General features: G+C 40.7%; 1 protein-coding gene across 1 annotated transcript in view; it reads right to left on the minus strand.

Moving 5' to 3' along the window:
- Positions 1-742: 742 nt before the first annotated feature.
- The window catches only part of kif20ba (kinesin family member 20Ba), a gene marked incomplete at its 5' end in the record, with an annotated part of 117149 nt that continues 95616 nt past the window's right edge, over positions 743-22275 (minus strand). Inside the window, 4 exons of the mRNA XM_083988693.1 lie at positions 743-1005; positions 2166-2323; positions 4369-4486; positions 5543-5617. Coding sequence (XP_083844819.1) covers positions 925-1005; positions 2166-2323; positions 4369-4486; positions 5543-5617 — 432 coding nt within the window. The 3' untranslated portion in view covers positions 743-924. The remainder of the gene's footprint in view (positions 1006-2165; positions 2324-4368; positions 4487-5542; positions 5618-22275) is intronic.

The following is a 22275-nucleotide window of genomic DNA, read 5'->3' on the forward strand; positions in this document are numbered from 1 at the left end:
GGTCAGATGCTGTAGATATTATCCGAATCAGTACGACATCCGGGAATTTTTCACATACTGCAGATTTTGCTTTGCGGTTTTGAATACAGCCTCAGAGAAACCAAATCCTGCAAAGTTGTTGGATGGTGGGTCCAGGTGGTGAGGGGGCGGGGCTTTAGTTGTGACATCACAAAGTGACAGGAAGTCCTGACGGCTGGTTTTAAGGCTGTGTGACTTTTTCTACGCGTTGTCTTTGATGTGAAACATGAAACAGAAGCAGGAAACGTTTTGTATTTTGTTTAATCTGTAAATGATTCGGCTACAGAACGATGAGGAGAATAAACATGATGCTCAAACAGAAAAAGTGCAAGAAAATATAAACAAACTGTTGCTGTTGTAGCTGTAACACATCGTCCTTCATGTGGAGCCACTGATCTGATCCTGGACCAGTCTGACCCCGGTAGTTTGTTCTCCAACCTGCTCACAGATAAAGTGCAGTCCTCTTCACTTTAACCAACAACACCAAACACACAGCGGCGCTCGGAAAAACGTCCGGCAGAGAGAAAAAAAAATAAAAAAATTGCACTTTTAAATATAAAGAAAATCAGAACGAGTAGAAAAGATTAAATAAAATATATGAAACATTGTTAAATAAGAACCGTCACTCATCAGTCAGTGTCTTTCTCTAGCTTTCTAACCAATGTGTTTATACAAAACAGTTAATATTGATCATTGATCGGCCTCCATTGACAGGCAATGATGTCATCGTTTTGGTCCAGAGGAGACTGAGCTCGTAGCAGCTGATTGGTCCCGTCACACTCACACAGTACGGTAGACTGGATTATATTAGTACAACAGGCTATATTAGAGTACAACAGAGTGTAATATAGTAGAGTACAGTGTAGTGTAATAGATTACAGTAGAGTACATGGTGCAGGTGGGTTGTTATTTGATCAGCCTGGAGCGAAGGCGTCTCTTGATGATCTGATGGTCCGAGTCTTTCTCCTCCGGCTCTCTGCTGATGATCTGACGGAGAGAACAGAGACGTTACTGAGGTGTGTGTGTGTGTCTGTGTGTGTACGTGTGACTCTGCTGTAAAAGCTGCTGCGACCAAACACAAGATGCATTCAGGGACCATCAGAAACCTGAACCTCTGCTCCTCTGTGTGAATACTCAGGCTGAGACAGACAGAAACGTGGAGAAAAAGAGTGATTTTCTGCCTCTGCACTGGTCTCACATTTAGGCTTACTGTGACAAAATGGTAACTCATATCAGAAAAAACACAGACCATCATCGCTGTTAAGACTTCCTGAACAATTTGGTACGATTTGGTGTTTCTACAGTAAATATTTTGCAGAAACGTGCAATTTTAAAAAATCGGTCCGTTCTGCTTCTCTCAGAAAATCTTTGTATTGGAGTCAATGAGGAGCAGAGACAGACGTGGCCGCACTCAGAGGCTGACAATTCAAATTCTGTAAGTCTCTCTGATATTTTGAGCACATTGTGAGAGACAGAACAAGTTTGTCTACAAATGTGGAAAAAATGATGTAGGTAGAGTGTAAATTGTGGCCGGGCCGAGTGTGGAAAGAGAAAAAATATGGAGTTTTTTGGGTTCTCTCCCACTCTGACCGATGATGTCACGCACTGTGACACGAACATTCCGTGCAATACACACCCATTATAATCTCATAATTTCTCCAAAAATGATCATGGTCATTGAACAGGGATTGATCAAAAACTATGTGACCGATCAAAACGTGGAGTAATACCCTAATAAACAAGACTTGTGTCTACTGTTTAATGTTTAAATGAAGTCTCTAGGTGAAAGTATGCCTGAGCAGTAGACGTTTGTTAAACTCCAATGATTGGTCTTTTCCCGCCCGTCCCATTGACTTCAATGCAAATTTTTGCCCAGTTTTAAAATTCGTAAACTGTTGAAAAAAGTAATAGCACACCGATCCTGATCAAGACTCACGTTTTGATATATAATTTGTAGCGAACAGAAAATCGTCCGGAAGATGACGGAGAATAATAATAAGTAGGAAAAATCCACAAAATAACAGTAGTGCTCGGTGTGCTGGACCCGTGGCCCCAATAATTCCTGATAGTAGTGAACACACATGACAACAGAGCAACCAGCGTGATGTAAATCAATGATCTTTGTGTGTGTTAGTGTGTGTACTGACGGGGTGGGCGGGCAGGTCCATGGGGGAGCTGATCTCAGGTCTGTAGAGTTTCTTCTTGTTCTTCTTGGCTCTGAGGCTCAGGGAGGAAGAGGAGGAGGAAGAGGCGGCGGCCGAGTCCACTTCTCCTCGTCCACTCACCAGACTCATCATCTTCTTGGCTGCAGACGAGAGAGAGAACATCTGATCAGACGAGTTTTTAAATGTGTTTCTATTTTTATTAGGGAAGCACCGATACCACTTTATTACAAAACCAGTAGTGTATTTGAGTACTCACTGATACCGACTGACGCCATTACACATAAAGTTACTTTGAATTAATTTTTTTCACACAGATATGGTCCGTTATTCGAACAACATTCCTCACTATGTGTTTATTGTACATGAGTGACTGTCACAAGTTTCACTGCAGTACAAACACTAATTTAACAACTTTGTCCTTTAGCCTCCTGACATTTAACATTAGTGCGCTGCCACACATACCGTTTGACATTTAACTAAACAAAGGTGAACTCCTTATATTCTGCGTCGTGCTGAGATTTCTAATGTTTAATCAAAGAGGAACTAGAATAGAATAGAATAAACTTTATTGCATGGTAAAGGCTGCCATAGACAATAAATAACAAGTCTATGCAACTATGCAAGTCCGCTCGCTTTTCTGCTGTGTTGCTAACCCTCCTTCTGGCCGTGTGCAAGTCGGCGAGAAATCAATAAATGGAGCGACTGGATAACGTTGCATAACACATACGATGTTACCGTGTGTGTGTAGCTTTTTAACGAAGGTAAAAATGTAGCAAAGCCACGGGAGAAACTCTGCTTAGTTCCTCTTTAAGTTGTTGGTGTTGTCAGTGGTTAGATTTTGTTGCTCCTCTCCAGAGTTTTGCTTTGTTTTTGTTGCTCTATATGAAATAATGAGAAAACCAGAGGAGTGAAGGTGAGAGAGGAAGAGGAGGAGGACGAGGACGAGCAGCGGCATCGAACCCTGAGGGCACAATTAACTGAGACTCTCCTGAGGACGAACCAGACCAGACCGGTTCAGTCCAACATGTCCAACATGTCCAACATGTCCAACATGTCCGCCTGCCCCCCCCCCCCTCCACGGTCACTCTGTCGTCCTTCATCCCAACAGCTCAGACAGGAAGTCACAGCTTCGTCCTCTGTGTCTCATTTAAACTGTGAAACTCAACGACATCAACCTGAAGCCTCCTGATTGGCTCCTGTCCTGAGGCCTCCTGATTGGCTCCTGAGGTCACGTGACCAGTGAAACGCCTCGGCCTGCTCTGTTCTCTGTTGTTGTGTCGTGTTTGGGTCTTAAAGGGACAACGAGGAGTTTCTCCGTCGGCAGAACGAAAAATTCCCTGACAATAAAAAAGTCTCATATTAATGTGGATGAATCTACGTTACCACTTGTTAATGGCCCATTTTAGATAAATATATCATTTTGTCTCTATGGTTATTTTGTTATTATTAGTGGTGGTGGAAATGCTGGGCGAGCCGACCAGCGTTTCTTTACTTCCGGTTTCGTGGCGAGTCATGAGAATAACGCCGCCGAATCTCCGTTTATGGTGGGAACTACGACGGTATGTGATCGTCTTCCAACCTCTGACTTTAATTCTTGATGAATGAAAACATGAGTCTGTCTTGCACCGGTCAAAGAATTTCACGGTGCGGAGGCTCATAAATGTAGTGTGGAGACACTTTGCTTTAACAAAACTCCTCGTTGTCCCTTTAATTTAACTCCAGACTCAGTTCCTCGTCAGTGACGTCATCTACGGAGCCGTGGACTGGAGGTTAAGTTCACATTTCCTCTCCTTTACTGAGTCTTTCAAAATAAAAGCCCTGTAACCGTCAAACCAACAGGGTGAACGGAGCTGGTTCCTCTGTCTGTCGGCCGTTGTTCTGCAGTTTTACCCAGAATTCACTGCACCACGGTCCAGCGCTGGACGGTTTAATGCAGCAGATGAACTGGACTTTGTTAATTAATTTCATTATCTCAGTGATTTTCTCACATTAATCTATATGAATTATCTGAGTGAAGATCTAATATTGATCTGTTGGTTTGTAATAAAGAACAGAGTTTTAAACCTCTGCTCCTCCTCCTCCTCCTCCTCCTCCTCCTCCTCCTCCTCCTCCTCCTCCTCCTCTTCCTCCTCCTGCTGAGGTAACTGAGGTAACTGAGGTAACGGGTCGTCACCGTCACACTGACCTTTAGAGCCGAGCAGCGTGGGCGAGCTCTGCAGGAAGTCTCCGATCTTCTGCAGCGTCCCCTCCTTCCTGCTGCGGACGCTGCTGGGGGAGTCGTGGCGACCGGCGGGGGAGGAGCTCTGGTCACGGAGAACAGACCCGAGGTCAGTCAGGGTGTTTACAACATCTACCTTTATTCTGAAGGAGCTTTAACACAAACATCTACCTTTATTCTGAAGGAGCTTTAATATAAACATCTACCTTTATTCTGAAGGAGCTGTAACACAAACATCTACCTTTATTCTGAAGGAGCTTTAATACAAACATCTACCTTTATTCTGAAGGAGCTTTAACACAAACATCTACTTTTATTCTGAAGGAGCTTTAACACAAACATCTACTTTTATTCTGAAGGAGCTTTAACACAAACATCTACCTTTATTCTGAAGGAGCTTTAATACAAACATCTACCTTTATTCTGAAGGGGCTTCGATACAAACATCTACCTTTATTCTGAAGGAGCTTTAACACAAACATTTACCTTTATTCTGAAGGAGCTTTAATATAAACATCTACCTTTATTCTGAAGGAATTTTAACACAAACATCTACCTTTATTTTGAAGGAGCTTTAACACAAACATTTACCTTTATTCTGAAGGAGCTTTAACACAAACATCTACTTTTATTCTGAAGGAGCTTTAATATAAACATCTACCTTTATACTGAAGGAGCTTTAATACAAACATCTACTTTTATTCTGAAGGAGCTTTAACACAATCATCTACTTTTATTCTGAAGGAGCTTTAACACAATCATCTACTTTTATTCTGAAGGAGCTTTAACACAATCATCTACCTTTATTCTGAAGGAGCTTTAACACAAACATCTACCTTTATTCTGCAGGAGCTTTAACACAAACATCTACCTTTATTTTGAAGGAGCTTTAACACAAACATCTACCTTTATTCTGAAGGAGCTTTAATATAAACATCTACCTTTATTCTGAAGGAGCTCTAACACAAACATCTACCTTTATTCTGAAGGAGCTTTAATACAAACATCTACCTTTATTCTGAAGGAGCTTTAATACAAACATCTACCTTTATTCTGAAGGAGCTTTAATACAAACATCTACCTTTATTTTGAAGGAGCTTTAACACAAACATTTAGTTTTTAGTGTGTGTGTGAGTCTCACCTCTTCTTGGTGTGGGGTCAGCTTAGGAGTGACTTTGGTCCTGGTGTTCCTCCTGTTCTCCGCCTCCACCTCCTCCTAAAACACACACACACACACACACAGGGTTGGTATCCAGCGGCAACAGCAGAGTGATGAGGTCGTGTCATGAGGAGAGAAAACGACTCCACTTCAGGACGATCAAACTCAAAATCGTCTGTTTCTCACAAACACATTACAGCTGAGAGTCTGGATGACGATGATGACGATGATGATGTAGAAAACAAACAGCAGCGAAGTGGAAACAGAGCGAACGGCCTATTTTGTTGAATTTAACACAACAAAATATAAAACAAGTCATCAAAGTCTTGGTTTGAACTCAGGTGGATGATTTGTTCGTCTTTTGGGAACGTTGAAGTTGAAGTGCAGCAGGTTCAGATCAAAGCAGCGTGAAACTTTATCTTGTGGTTTCAGAAAACAACATCACAAGAACTCACGACTCTTGTTCTTGGTTTGATGTGAGAAATAGAGTTTTGTTCTCCTTTAATGATTTGGAAAAAAGTATTTTTTTTTTTCTGAATGATTTTTTTCCTGTTTTTCTGAGTAATTGTTTTTTCTGGCTTAACAAGATTTCAAATTCCTGCAAGGAGCTCCCAGCTGCAGGTAACGTAAAGACTGATTTCAAAATAAAGGCGACTCTCTCTGAGGTGAAGTTCTGTGATAACAGGTCGTCTTCTTTTAATATGGACATCCTCGAAAAAGAGATTTTAATCTCAATGGATCATTCCTGAATAAATAAAGGTTAAATAAAAATATCGATCTGAATTTACAGGGAACAGAGTGACAATAAGAAACATGAGTGGGTTTTTCCTTTGAAAATCTACATCACCTTGAAAATCATGCAACTGAAACCGTTTTGGAAACTAAAGTGCTCAGAAAAACGAAAACATATTCAAAAAAGTGAATACAATACGTTTCCCTAAAGTGTCTATATATTTTCTATGAAAAACTTTATTTTAGTAATAACAGACAATCATTTAACCAGACAGGCAGCTGACGGTTGTTTTACTTCACACAAACATTAAACTACATAAACTAGAAGCTCAGTACCAAACTATACTAAACAACTATATATGCTTTAAAAAAAAGGCTCTAAAAGAACACGATTTAAAGAAGAACTTTCACTAATTAAGATGTTGTCCTTGATGTAAAGATATAGGTTATTATATATTCTAGTCAATTATTAATAAATGGGTATTATTATATCATAAGAACTCAGTGGGAGCTGCCGTCTTGTTCATTTTAATTGTAGTTATTTAAATGTACGTAATATTGTCAGTGTATTGTTTCATGTCTATGTCTGTATTGTCCAGTGTGAATGTTTATAGTCAAACAAATTATATTATATTATATCATTTATAGTTAAAATATGTGACAGTAAAAACTACAACTTGATGATTTTATTATTAATATGTGAAGCTGTTTGTGGTTCAGTTCGACTCCTCTGTGGCTTCGTTCAGTCTGAAGTTCCTCTCTTCTCTTCCTCCAGTCACAGAGAATATTCTGGGATGTTAATGTAAAGAGCTTCAGAAGTTCATCATGATCAAACACAAACTTTCTGACTGAATCTAACCAGACAAACGACAGAGTTAAAGAACCGACTCCTCGTCCAGAGGAAACAGAAACTTCCTCCTTAGACTTCAGTCCGTTAATACGTTCATTATGAAAACATGAAAACACCAGAGTTATGAAACCTGAAACACTGAAGGACTTTCATTCATCTTTTGTTTCTAATACTATAATGATATATAATAATAATAATAATACTGTGTTCATCCTCTCAGCTGATGGTACAGATGTTACAGATGTTACAGCTGTTACAGCTGCACGGACCAGAGAGGTTGAGGAGGAGGAGAGAGGAGGATGAGGGAGGAGAAGAAAGAAGAGGAGGAAGAAGAGGAAGAAGGAAGAGAAGGAGGGTGGAGGAGGAGGATGAAGAGAGAGGAGGTAAAGGAGGAGGAGGAGAGAGGAAAAGGAGAAAGAGGAGGAAGAATAGAGAGAAAGAGGAGAAGGAGGCGGAGGAAGAGAAGGAGGAGAAAGGAAAAGAGGAAGAATAGAGAGAAAGAAGCTGGGGAGGAGGTGGAGGAAGAAGAGGAGGAAGAATAGAGAGAAAGAGGAGGAAGAGAAGGAGGAGGAACAGAGAGAAAGAGGAGGAGGAGGAATAGAAGAGGAGGAGAAAGAAGAGAAGGAGGAGGAATAGAGAGAAAGAGGAGGAGGAGGAATAGAGAGAAAGAGGAGGAGGAGAAAGAAAAGCAGGAGGAGGAATAGAGAGAAGAGGAGGAGGAAGAATAGAGAGAAAGAGGAGGAGGAAGAATAGAGAGAAAGAGGGGAGGAGGAAGAATAGAGAGGAAGAGGAGAAGAAAGAGGAGGAGGAATAGAGAGAAATAGGAGGAGGAGAAAGAAGAGCAGGAAGAGGAATAGAGAGAAAGAGGAGGAAGAATAGAGAGAAAGAGGAGGAGGAGAAAGAAAAGCAGGAGGAGGAATAGAGAGAAGAGGAGGAGGAAGAATAGAGAGAAAGAGGAGGAGGAAGAATAGAGAGGAAGAGGAGAAGAAAGAGGAGGAGGAATAGAGAGAAAGAGGAGGAGAAAGAAAAAGAGAAAGTAGAGGAGGAATAGAGAGAAAGAGGAGGAGAAAGAAAAAGAGAAAGAAGAGGAGGAATAGAGAGAAAGAGGAGGAAGAAGATGAGGAGGAATTGAGAAGAAGAGGAGGAGGTGGAGGAAGAAGAGGATGAAGAATAGAGAGAAAGAGGAGAAGAAGGAGAGGAAGAGGAATAGAGAGGAGGAAGAGGAGGAGGAATAGAGAAGAAGAGGAGGAGGAGGAATTGAGAGGAAAAGGAGGTGGAGGAAGAATAGAGAGAAAGAGGAGGAAGAAGAGGATGAAGAATAGAGAAAAAGGAGGAGGAATAGAGAGAAAGAGGAGAAGAAGGAGAGGAGGAGCAGCTCCTCCTCAGAGTTAAATCGTCATGACGACCGGGTCCTGTCTGATGTTTCCACCAACCGCCGCTCTGCGACCCTGTGACATCACTACGACATCATCGCTGATGGAGTCAGACAGGCTCTGAACCACAGCGCCGTCACCGCGGAAACGCTCTCACACCCGGCAACCAAACAGTCACACACACACACACACACACACACACACACACACACACACACACACACACAGTATCACATCTATAACAACTACACACTGTTAATCAATAGTTTAATTAGTTTAATTTATAAATCTTTCCTCCTTCATTAACTCTAATTAGTCTGTTAATTAAATCACATTAATTAGAGTCAATGAAGGAAAAACGATTCATAACTTTATTTTTAATCATTAACTGATGAGAAACAGTGTTACTATTGATCTTCTTCATCTGCACACGTCACCACTGGGACGGAGTCACATGATCAGGACGAGTGACGACTGGACTGATGTCATGAGTGATGTCATGAGTGATGTCATGTGGTGCAGTGTTTCCTCGACAACTGTAAACGACACCGGGACAAACAAAAAGCCAAAAGGGGGGGTGTGTATCTGTTCATTCAGAAATCAATAATCGTTTCCGTGTGGGACTGTGGGAGCCTCTGTGAAGCGCTGCTCTGCAACGCGAGTCAACCTGCTTCATCGGCTAGTAACGATGCGAGCACCACTGCAGAGAGTACGAGCAATGCATATTATGGGATGTTGAAAGTTTGTTGCGAGCTAACAAAAATTTGATTCAATATCGATTTAAATGCTTCGATATCGATTCAGTGCAGTGTTCCCCATTAATTAAGGAGATGATGGAGGCCACAGTCTCTCACAGTAAAAAAAATTTAAATAATTTTTTAACAGCATCACCATCTCTCATCTCTGGACTGGGTCTCTCTCTCGCGCACACACATGAACGCACACTAACACGTGCACATGGACAGGTCGCGCTGGAAAGCTTATAAACACTAAATGCCCTAAATCTCACTAGCAGCGCATCACCCTTCGAACCTCGAGCGAGGCTGTAGGCGAGGCGCGGGGACCGAGAGGTATCTGGCGAGGGACAGTGGGCCCCAACCAAAGGGGAGAGCGTGGAAGGCAACGCTTGCTTGAATCGATTCAGAGGATTTATTGAATTGATATTGAATTGGTAAAAAATTATATTGCAATGCATTGATGAATCGATGTTTTTCCCCACCCCTACTGTTTAGGTTTTTTTTGGCAGGTACCACCGGGCCTGAGAAACATTCTAGAGGAAACACTGAGTGTGATGGTCGATGTGATGAGTTTGATGAGCTAATTGATGGTGAGTGATGTGATGGATGCGATGAGTTCTGTAGCGACTACATGATGAGGAGGATGTGATGTGTTCAATGTCAAGTATAAAAGTCTGTACCTGGTGTTGTGTTCGTCGTTTACTCCTCCTGAAAATGTGAGACTTCACAAAAAAAGAAACAGAAAAGTATTTTAGAGGATTTCACAGCTCAGCGGTAATCTGATTAGTAATCTGATTACTCTGTGTCACTACAATTTACAACAAGGGGAAATGATTGGTCTCTGATTGGTCCAGAAAATAGAAAAAGTCAATGACACTGTGACATCATCAAGGCTGATCAGAGCCAATCAGAAGCCTCCACGAGCAACGACATCATCTTCTCCAAACATCTCAGCATGTGTCTGCCCATACAACACAACCCGGGGTTTTCAAAATAAAACCCGACCCTAGAGCTTTCAAAATAAAATGTAAGCGCAGTTTTCGACATGAAACAGAACTGGAGTTTCAAAATAAAATGTCAAACGCAGAACTTTCAAAACAAAACACAACGGCAAGTTTCAAATAAAACACCAAATGTAGTTTTTCCAAAATAAAACACAAGCCCAGAACTTTCAAAATAAAACTTAAGTGCAGTTTTCGACATGAAACAGAACTGGTGTTTCCAAAATAAAATGTCAACCCCAGCTCAAAATAAAATGCAATCTGAAGTTTTCAAAATAAAAGTCCACTGAACAACTTTAAACCATAAATATTCCACGTGTTACAGCTTCTTAACTCAAATATTTATCTATAACAGACAGAAGTTGTACAGATGTATATATAAAGTATGTATATATATATTTACATGTTTAAAGCAGAAGTAAGTGATATATTTGTGTTAATATAAGTCTTAAATAGTTATATCTTCCGACAGCAATCACTTACATAGAGTGTTTGGACTGAAACACGGGTCTGTCAGTCACTCTGCTCTGCTCTGAGCCCAGGAGAAAACATTTATCGTATCCTACAGTTTTTATCCAATGAGGAGAGAGAACGGCATGCAGGGCTGTGTGTGCAGCCAAGGAACGCCGTGAATGTGGTGACGTAGGGACGAGGACTGTTATGGTGCGTTCAAGGAAACTCGTATTTTTCCGACCGTGAAGTGGTACCAGTTCGATCTGGTACGAGTTCACGGGTCAGAAGTTACGAGTGGCCGTTATAGTGACTTTCACCGGTAAAACAGGTCGGAGAAACACGAGTGGGTTGCCTGGAACGCTACAAAGTCGTAAGTTGTGACTTGAAGCTGTAATTTACGATTTCAAAAGCCTGCCTGGAACGCAGCATTAGCGAAAACGACCGGACCACTCACTTCTGCTTTAAGTAAGAATGTAAAATGTGTGAATGTTTCATCTGGTTTGACAGAGGGAAGATTAAATCTTCATGGAGCTGAAGCTGCTTCATGTTTAACGTTCAACCCTCCAGACTCGGTCACGTGTCCTCACACTGCTGTAAATATCTCACACTAAAAAATGTTGGGTTATTTCTGTAACCCAATTTCTGGGTTATTGGTGTTGGGTTAAATTGTTGGGTTATTTTTCCAGGGTGTAACCCATTTTCTGGGTTATAGGGCTATGAATTTAACCCAATTCCTGGGTTGTTCAAGTAATTGGGTTACTTTTCAGTGAGTAACCCATTTTTTGGGTTAAGGGTTGGGTTATTCTGTGACGTAACCGGCCGGTTCATTTGAAAAATGCTGTCTCCACCCACCACCACAGCTACCTGTGGAGATCCGTTATTTACTCTTTTTTTATGTGACGCCGGAGCGCTATCACAACCGGAAAGCTGCTCTGTTGGAGACAAACCCTCACGCTCCATCATATTGCCCCCAGCCAAAGAGACATGGGTTAATTTTATTTGCCCCAGCTTCAGTCGGCAAAGTCTGACTGCTTCAGCTACAAGGGTCCATGCACCGCTGAACTGGACTTTCTCAGGCTGGATCGATACCAACTGTCCGTGGCAAAGCTACAGATAAACTGTAAGTATTTTAAAATGAGTATATTTGTGTTACTTTGGCCTTTAGCGCATGAGCTAGGCTAACGCTAACAGTGGATGTGTGAGGATGAGCTACATGCTGCTGCCGCATGTTAATGCAAAAAAAGAGAAAAGAGTTAACAACGCTAGTAGTTTATCATAGCAGCAGTCATGGATAAGTTTGGAGTCAATTAACGTTAGATGTGGAGATATCCTTCTTCTAAAATAGCCTGTGTTTGATGCTAAATGCGAACAGGGTTCACAACTGATGTTCAATCACAGAATAAGCCACTGACCCCACGGGGGCTCACCTGCCGTGGTGTTGTTGTTGCACTCAGGTTAGCATGTTGTGCTAAAAGAAAACCTGTTTTATGTTCAGCTTTTGTTTGGCAAACAGGCAGTTTTTTGTGTGTATGTCTGGATGTTACTACCTCTGTATTACCAACTAGCATGAGAGACCAGACCAGAGAGTAAACTGTGTGTACTGTAGCCTAATGTTATACTGTTTTGTGTTTTCTAATCAGAGTAAAGTATGTGGAAGCTAGCACATGGAGAGAGACAGTCTGAAGAGGAGCCTTGCTCTCTTGGAGGAGCGGCCTCCAGAAGTTCCCAACGGAGGCCAACATCACATATTACTGTAAAAGGTATTTGTTACTCTGTTTATGGAGAAGAGGGAAAATACACCAGGCTAAAAATGTCCTTGGTCCGATATCCATGAAGTAGAGCATGAGTTACGGCAATTTTGTTTTCAACCACTGTCTATTTGAACATACAATTTTGTACCATCCCTTGTACACCTTTTTAACACTACAAAATAATTTCACCTTCTCCACAGCATGGTGCAGCTGGAGAATGCAAGGCAGCCAACTTTGCAGGAATGTGGCATGGCCAGCAAACTGATTTGTCTTCAGCATTATCAACACTAAGCAGTGAGTACATTTGTAAATTGAATCATTAAATAGATAAAATTGAGTTATGACTGATAAAAATCTTCCTCATTGTTCTTTGTCTGCTTATACAGAGGATCATGCCAGTCCACAGTAAACACCTGATTGAGACCCTGGGAATCTTCCAGCAGAAACAATGACACCACCTGCTCAAGTTACAGTTTCCTGAACATCGCACCATGCTACTGTCCCACCTGTCTTCAGTCAAGTCTGGACCAATGACTCTGACACCAGTCTTGTCAGGGTTAATCACAGGTAAACAGTGGTTTAGTTGCCAAATGCCAAAACAATCATTTTTAATAAGTTTATACAGCAGTGTTGAACCAAATGTGGTGACTGTCTGATTGTTTGAGGAGATGCATCTGTATTTAGGTTAGCTTAGCTAGCTCATTGGAGCAACAGATTGCTGAGTTTATCTCTGTGTGGGCATCATGCTAAGGTACTGCATCAATCTAACTTTTGCTATGTTTCTGTTTTCTGAATGCAGAGAGGATCATGCCAGTCCAAACACCTGATGAACAACAGGAGTCTCATGCAGAGTTGGTGACTGCAAATCCTTGAAGTTCCAGTTTCCCAGAACACCGTGTTAAGCACCCTACAGCCAAGACTGCGCTATTGACTCATTACTCTTGATCAACCAAGGGCAAGTGGCTAATTTTATTATGATGTTAATTTTCTTTCACCATGGATTATCCTTCATATATGGACACATGCTGTTTTTTCAAGATCTCAACACTGTGTACTGGACAAGGTATTGGAGCAGTCCTGTTTTTCACATAATGTGTAAATGCAAAAAGAGTTTATTTCAGTTTATCAATGATGTTCTACTCTGGTTCACAATGGTCTTAGTTTGTGATATCATTTATACAGGATAAGCAGTTGCTGCCTGTTAAATCTATACTGACAAACTGTAATTCCTCATGTGTTGTACCATATTTGTTATGGTGAAATTCTGGCAACCACGGCTGTTGGTAAGTTACTGTAAAGTTGAACTTTGCAATAAAATTCTGTGCTGTGCTATATCATACTGTTTTACCTGTTTTTTCACTGAGAAACACTGTAATTATGTTAAAAGTGTATATTATTATTATTATTATTTTTTTTTTTTTTACAAGCGTTTACTTTTAATAGGTTTATATTAAAACATAAGATAATCAATCGAGGAAGTTTCCTTTCTCTTTTAAAGAAGTACTAATGATAAGTAATTGTACTTGAAGGACCACTTAACCACTTTTCAATCTAGGTCTGCAGGGAGCGCTCCAAACTTGTTAACCAGTGACACCACTGCCATTTATTTCTGTGACAGTGGTGTCACTTGGTAGAAAAGTTTGGAGCACTCTCTGTAGTTTTTAACAACCCAACATTTGGGTTAAAAAAAATAACCCAACATTAACCCAAAATGTTGGGTTGAATAAGGACCAACCCAACATTTGGGTTATTTTAACCCAACAGGTTGAGTTATTTTTTTTGACCCAACTTTTGGGTTGAATTATTTAACCCAAGAGTTGGGTTATGTTAACTACAACATTGGGTTATTTTTAACCCAACTATTGGGTTGAGTAAGCACTTATTACACGACCCAATAGTTGGGTTAAAAATAACCCAATGTTGTAGTTAACATAACCCAACTCTTGGGTTAAATAATTCAACCCAAAAGTTGGGTTAAAAAAATAACTCAACCTGTTGGGTTAAAATAACCCAAATGTTGGGTTGGTCCTTATTCAACCCAACATTTGGGTTAAAATTGGGTTATTTTTTAACCCAACTGTTTTTAGTGTAACATCCCTGTTGGTCAGTGTGTGTGTGTGTGTGTGTGATTGTGTGCACGTGTGCGTCGCGTCCTGCTGCTTCTCAGTGCAACCGGCGCTGAAATCAACAAACTGAGAGAAGACGAGAGAAATAAATGAATAAATAAATGGATAAATGAAAAGAGAAAAAAGCAGCAGCGAATCATTCACACTGTGGATCCACTGACGATCAGCTGTTCATTCTGCTTCATAGTGTTTTGGTCAACACTTATATAATAATATAAATAAATAAAAAATATAATATGACTCAAGGCTACGACAGCATTAAAATCATTTGTGCCTCAAAGCCAATTAAAAACCACCGTGTCCTTTAGATCCTTTAGTTCACTGACGGATTAATCCTCCTTTTAAAAATAAATACAAAGACTCATTTTAATCTCTGTTCAGATATGAAATTAAGGAAACGGTTTATTACTTCTTCCCTTCACCAAACAATAGGGGTGGGAGAAAAAATCATATATCACATATATATCGCAATATCTTTTTTGAAGATTTTTAAATCGATTTTTTTTTTTTTTTTTTTAAATATTGTGCAATGTGCATTTGTTCGCCTTTTTTACATACAGAGAGTCCAGGTTTTGAAAAGGGTTTAAGTTCACTTTATAATGGAGTATGTTCATTTCTAGGCTCCTACAGTATTTGTGTGCAGATAAATGTTAAAAATGCTAAAGACTAAAAATCGAGAGAATCTGCAATATCGTAGAATCACAATTTAAATCGAATCGCCATCCAAAGAATCGTAGAAGAATCGAATCAGGAGAAAAGCGTATCGTCCCAGCCCTACCAAACAACAACTTTGACTGTTTAGTTTTCATGATGGAAACTGTTGATGAACTGTAACTGAGCTGAGCAGCACCAGTATGAACCGGTCTGAGCAGCAGGTTTGTACTTCCTAAGCCTCCTCTGGTCTCTGCTGCCACGGTGACGCCGTGACGTCTCATCCTCAGAGCGTCTGAGCTCAGCAGGATCAGGACCCGACTGGTCCGAGTCAACAAGCTGTGATGCTGCAGCTGAATAACAAACAAACAAACCTAAAGACTGTTAAACTCAGCCATGAAGTCAAAGCTCTGCAGAGAAACTCCATGGACTCTGAGTTTCCTCCCTTTTCTCCTCATTCTCATTTTCCACCTTAAAGGAGAAGTGCTGTTTTTAGTAACACTTTATAATAATAAGTACACACTATTAAGTATTAGTTAAGCATGAATAAATACTGAATTCTTCATTTATAACGCATGAATACTCATTAATATGTAGTTTATAAACACAGTTAAAATGTTTTACTCATCATTGATCAGCACTAAACTACATACTAATGAGTATTTATGCATTATAAATGAAGAATTCAGTATTCATTAATGCTTAATAGTGTTGTTCTTATTATAAAGTGTTAAGTGGAAACGTATTTCTGTCATAAAATCCATTGTTTTACTCACCCACATAACTCTAAATAATGCATTCAAACAACGCATCTGCCTGCGAAACCCGTTCATTTCAGCGTTACGTTGTTATGATTCACTAGTGCTGTTACACAACAACACCACCACCAGTTCTCTGACTAGATGTTTCTCTCTCTGCCTCCTCATCCTCCTTTCATAGAGCTGCTCCTCCGTTGACTCTGAATATATCGGACGTCCTCACCGTTTAGAGCCAAAGTCCTCAACCTCAACCTCAACATCTGACAAATATTCAGTCATGTTGCACAAAAACAGCAGCAGCAGATTCCAGGTGAACAAGCCGACCGTCGCAGAGTGAATGAGCCTTTTTAAAAAAAATACTGTATTAAAAATTCTATACAGAACATTACTGTTTAGCCAGAGGTATTATAGTTGTAAATATGTTATACACAAAGAGGCAGAGTGGATGAGCCTCAGAGATGACATCATCCAGGTCAGAGGTCGGTAGGTCAATCTAGCACTAGTGAATCTGAACAAAATAATTGGTGAAATGAACCAGTTTCATAGCAGATAATGTAATTTAGAAGCTGCATCTCGGTGCCCTGATCACTCCCACTATATGGATATACGAGGCTCTGGATGGATCTAAATATCGTCTGAAGGATCCTAATGACACTACAGCGCCCCATGTTTTTTTGTTTTTCTTTTCTTTTCCCTTTTTAGTGTTTACTTGAACTTAATTCATCTGTACTAGTTCTCTTCTTTTGTCTCGCTTTCTTTTCTCACCTCTTTTTGTTTATTTATTTAGTGCTGTTATCATTACTACTACTTTTATTTTTACTACCATCATTTTCCCTGTTTTTTTCATCTTCTTCCTTCCTTTTTTTAATGTTATTATTTCTATACCTTGCACAAGGTATGTGATTATTATTGCTTGACTGTGCTTCAATTTTTTGTTAGATCAAGGTGAGGTCGTGTTAGAAGCCTAGTTAGAAGGAAACAACCGTATTTTATCTCAGAAACAAGGTTGTAAAAAAAATGGCACTGCTCCTTTAAGGTGGGAATCCTGCAGAGTTCCTCTTACTCTTTAAAAGGAGAAAATGTTAAAAGTTTTTAACTTCATGTCTCTGGGCTCTACATGAAGCCACAGCTGATGAGGAGCGACACTGAGATGGATCGACTCCGACTGTTTTCATCTGACCGACCTCAGAAATGCTAATCTCTCTCTCTCTCTCTCTCTGTGTGTGTGTGATGCTCGCTCGCTCCCTGACCCCTGATGTTTGGTCCATTAATCAGCGGTGAAGCCGCTCCGGCCCGGATCAAGGAGAGGTGAGGCAGCCGCTGGACAGAGCCGCTCCGTCCACATGATGTAAAACCTCCTCCGTCAAACCAACGGCTCATCTGTCACCTTGAAGCTGTAAAACAATGAGTCTCTTCCTATTGGTTCATATCGTTCACCTTCACTCTCACTAACTCACACCAGCTGATGATGTCAATGTATAGTTTTACTTTTAATAAGAAAATTAAAATGCAACCTGGTTGTTTTTACATGGACGTGTGGAGTCGTTAAATAAAAACCACAGAGGTATTTAGTTACTAATAGTGGTCATTATCTACCACTAATTGACCAAAAACAACAAAAAAAACAGACGTATTGTCCTTCAGTCCGATTTTATCACCAGTTATTTAGAATAGGGATGTCACGATCATAGATTTTCTTGGTATGATGATTGTCAGAGAAATAAACACGGTACATATTGCGATTATCATGATTTTTATGCATTAATTAAATTCACAACACTATGAATGTGTAAAATCAAATATAGTCAAAATGCAGAGCGTCCGTCCATCAGCCTGTGAGCGGCAGTTTTTGGTGAGAAAATCAATACATTTCTTAATTTATGATTTATTACAAACAATATTGACTGTATCTAGCAAGTCACTGACGTCCTGGCTGAGGAGAATCTCAACGCTGATAGGCTGCGTCGCTGCGTGTCATCGCGAAAGTGTGTTATTGTCTTCCTAATGTGTATTTATTAATGTGTATAGAATGTGTCCTTTTCCATGTGGTATTTTATTTAATTGTTGCTCTTCATAAAGGTTACCCTTTACAATCAGGCAGAGGGACTAACGATGAAAACTAGCTTTCTAAGCTAACTTGGGTGCATTTACATTTGTTTTTGTTTTTTACAATGTTTTATTAAAGCAGAAGTGAGTGATCCGGTGGTTTTTGCTAATGCTGCGTTCCAGGCAGGCTTTTGAAACCGTAAATTACAGCTTCAAGTCACAACTTACGACTTTGTAGCGTTCCAGGCAACCCACTTGTGTTTTTCCGACCTGTTTTACCTGTGAAAGTCACTATAACGGCCACTCGTAACTTCTGACCCGTGAACTCGTACCAGATCGAACTGGTACCACTTCACGGTCGGAAAAACACAAGTTACGAGTTTCCTTGAACGCACCATAACAGTCCTCGTCCCTACGTCACCACATTCACGGCGTCCCTTGGCTGCACACACAGCCCTGCATGCCGTTCTCTCTCCTCATTGGATAAAAACTGTAGGATACAAGGAAAGTTTTCTCCTCGGCTCAGAGCAGAGCAGAGTGACTGACAGACCCGTGTTTCAGACCAAACACTCTATGTAAGTGATTGCTGACGGAAGATATAACTATTTAAGACTTATATTAACACAAATATATCACTTACTTCTGCTTTAATGTACATTTGTCCCTTTTCAAATAAACTAAATTGACTTTTGTATGTAATCTCTAGGGCTGTTCCCGACACAGCGCCACGCAAATATGTCGGCAAAGTTGAATTTTATTAACTTAAGCGAATTCGCGTCAAACCTGTCATTCTCGCCGTTGGCACAAATTCGCATGTATTTGTGTCTTTGCATTGCCTTTGTATGTAATCATGTCGCGCAAAAGATTTGCCTGGCGAATGAACGTTGGAGGAAAACAAGTCGGAGGCTGCTGCTTTAAAACAATCATCGGTATTTAGTATTTTTGTATTTTCCATCTTCGCTGAGCAGCAGATTTGTGTGAGATGAATTAAATCCTGTCTCCAGTTCTGCAGCTGAAGCAAATGAACATTCAGACTTCTATTGGAGAATTTATGGTAATTAGTTCAGTCTGTTGATATTGTATTAATGTATGCGTGATGCTCTGATTGTGTTGATGTGCAGCTGCGTAGACCGGTTTAGGACCAGCATGCACTGGGGCAGAGTGCTTTCCCACCACCACAGTCTTTGTTTGGATAATAAATCATGGAGGAAACTCGGCGGTCGCTGTGTGGACGATTCATTCTTTCTGGTGCGTTAATACCCATGATGCACCAGTGGCCTTTAGATTTATTGAACGCAGCTTTTCCTCTCCACCACTCTTCATTTCCACAAGAATCACAAAGTTAAAACTCTGATGATCGACGACGTTCAGAGTTTCTGTGGCGGCAACGTTGGGTTTTCTGACGGTTTTGGGTTTTTAAATTCCAGTGACGTACAGGAAGTTTCCAAATCCTCGCCCCGCCACAATAAAAGCCCCCCCCCCCCCCCCCCCCCACCGGCTCAGCCACAGTTTATATTTAACTGTTGTTTGTCCGATCGCCTCGGTGACGGTGCAGCCGCCGCCGCTTCACACTGGGGGTCTGTGTTTGTGTGTGTGTGCGTGGAGTGACGCACACGATATTGTGTGTGTGTGTCAGAGACGATAGTTGACCCAATCTGTTCCTTTCCTCCATCCTTCCTTCCTTCTTTCCACAATCCTTTTTCCCTTCCTTCCTTGACCTAATCTGTTCCTTCGCTCCATTTTTCTTTCCTTTCTTATTCCCTTCCTTCAGTCCTTCCTTCCCTTGTTCCCTTCGTCCTTACGTCTTCTTCCTTCCCTTTTGACCCAATCTGTTCCCTCCATCTATCGTACCTTCCTTTTACCCTTCCTTTCGTCCTTCCCTCCATCCTTCCTTCCCTTTGTCCTTCCTTCCTTCCTTCCCTTCATCCTTCTTTCTTCCCTTCGTCCTTCCTTCCTTCCTGGCTCCCCTTCGTCATTCTTTCCTTCCTTCCTTCTTTCCCTTCATCCTTCCTGCCTTCCTTTCGTCCTTCTTTCCTTCCTTCCCTTCGTCCTTCTTTCCTTCCTTGTTTCCCTTTGTCCTTCCTGCCTTCCTTTTTTCCCTTCGTCCTTCCCCTCCTCCTTCTCCTTCCTTCCTTCCCTTCATCCTTCTTTCTTTCCCTCCTTCCCTTCGTCCTTCTTTCTTTCCCTCCTTCCCTTCGTCCTTCTTTCTTTCCCTCCTTCCCTTCGTCCTTCTTTCCTTCCCTTTGTCCTTCTTTCCTTCCTTCCTTCCCTTCATCAGAGAAGTTAAAGTGTTGGTTTGTATTTACATGTTAGTTGGTGCGTGAGTTCCTCCTCCTTCTTCTCTGATAATTACAGGATAGAACGTTTCTGACAAAAAGATGAGTCTCTGAGTTTCCACGGTGAACACACACACACACACACACACACACACACACACACACACACACACACACACACACACACACACACACACACACACACACACACACACACACACACACACACACACACACACACACACACACACACACACACACACACACACACACACACACACACACACACACACACACACACACACACACACCCCCCCAAAGTGTGTGTGTGATGCTAATGTGTGTGTACAGTAAGTACAGCCTTGTGCCGTCACGTCGCGACTCCTCGTCCTCTCGGCTCTTTTCCTCCTCCTCTATTGATTTTTTTTCTCCATTTTTTTTATTCTCTGCTCTGATCCGACCGGCCTACCCACAATCCTCCTCTTTCATCTCACCCCCCCTCCCCCCTCCCCCTCTCACCTCCCCCCCACATCTCTGCTTTAACTCTGACACTTTTATCTCCCTTATTTCCATCTCACTTTCTCCTTCTCCTCCTCCTCCATCTCCTCTTCCTCTCCGTCTTCTTTCACTCCCTCCCTCCCTACCCACCTCTCCCTTTAGGGATGGGAGAAAAAATCAATTCACATAAGTATGGCAATATTTTTTTTATATTTGACAATTTTTAGGTTTTTTTTTTTTTTTACATGTATCCAGAGAGTCCAGGTTTTGAAAAGGGTTTAAGTTCACTTTATAATGGAGTTTGTTAGTTTATAGGCTCCTACAGTGTTTGTGTGCAGATAAATGTTAAAATGTAGCAGTTTACCTCTATATCTATATCTCATTTTGTCAGAAAGGTTTTTTCTATACTCTTTTATTTTTGCCTCTTTTATGCATTCCAGGCTTTTGAAAAGACAGTAAACATATACAGCTCTGGAAAAAATTAAGAGACCACTCCCAAAATGATCTATTTATAGGTAGCTATGTGTTTGAGTAAAATTCAATTATTCTCTTTTGTTTTATTCTATCACATTTCTCCTAAAATTGAAATAAAAATGTTGTCATTTAGAGCTTTTATTGGCTGAAAATGACTAAACTAGTCTAAATAACGGAAATATCAAGTCTTTTCAGACCTTGAATAATAATAATAATGCAAAGAAAACATGTTCATATTTATTCCTAAACAACACAACAGGAATATTTTAACTCAGGAAGAGTTTATAAATCAGTTTTAGTGGGATAACGTCAATGTTTAATCCCAGCAGTGGTTTTTATTTATAATCTTCCTATAAAACCAGATGTGGTTCAGGTGACGACCTCATCAGTGTCTCATTAAGTAGAATGAGTTGTGTTTGTGTTGGTGCTTAAAAAAGAAAAGAGAAGAATGACTGTCATACATGTAGAGATGCTTTTAAGAAACATTTGTGAAAGTGGTCTTTTAATTTTTTTCCAGAGCTGTATACATTGCTGCTGAATAAATCTTAAAAACTGACTTTTTGGGGGAAATATGTTTCCTAGAATAGTCTGTAGACAATCATAATCATTCAACTGTTTCATTGGTGTTAAAAATGCAGACTAAAAATCGAGAAAATCTGCATCGCATCGTAGAATTGCAATTTAAATCGAATTGGCATCCAAAAAATCGTAGAAGAATTGAATCAGGAGAAAAGCGTATCGTCCCAGCCCCATCTCCCTCATATAACTATTTAAGACTTATATTAACACAAACATTCTGCTTACTTCTGCTTTAATGTATGCGTGATGCTCTGAGCTTGTTGATGTGCAGCACGTAGACTGCTTTGACAGTCTTTGTTTGGATAATAAATCATGGAGGAAACTCGGCGGTCGCTGTGTGGACGATTCATTCTTTCTGGTGCGTGAGCCACAGACCGTTAATACCCATGATGCACCAGTGGCCTTTAGAT

Source organism: Trachurus trachurus (assembly GCF_905171665.1).
Source record: "Trachurus trachurus genome assembly, chromosome: 15".
Taxonomy (NCBI): domain Eukaryota; kingdom Metazoa; phylum Chordata; class Actinopteri; order Carangiformes; family Carangidae; genus Trachurus; species Trachurus trachurus.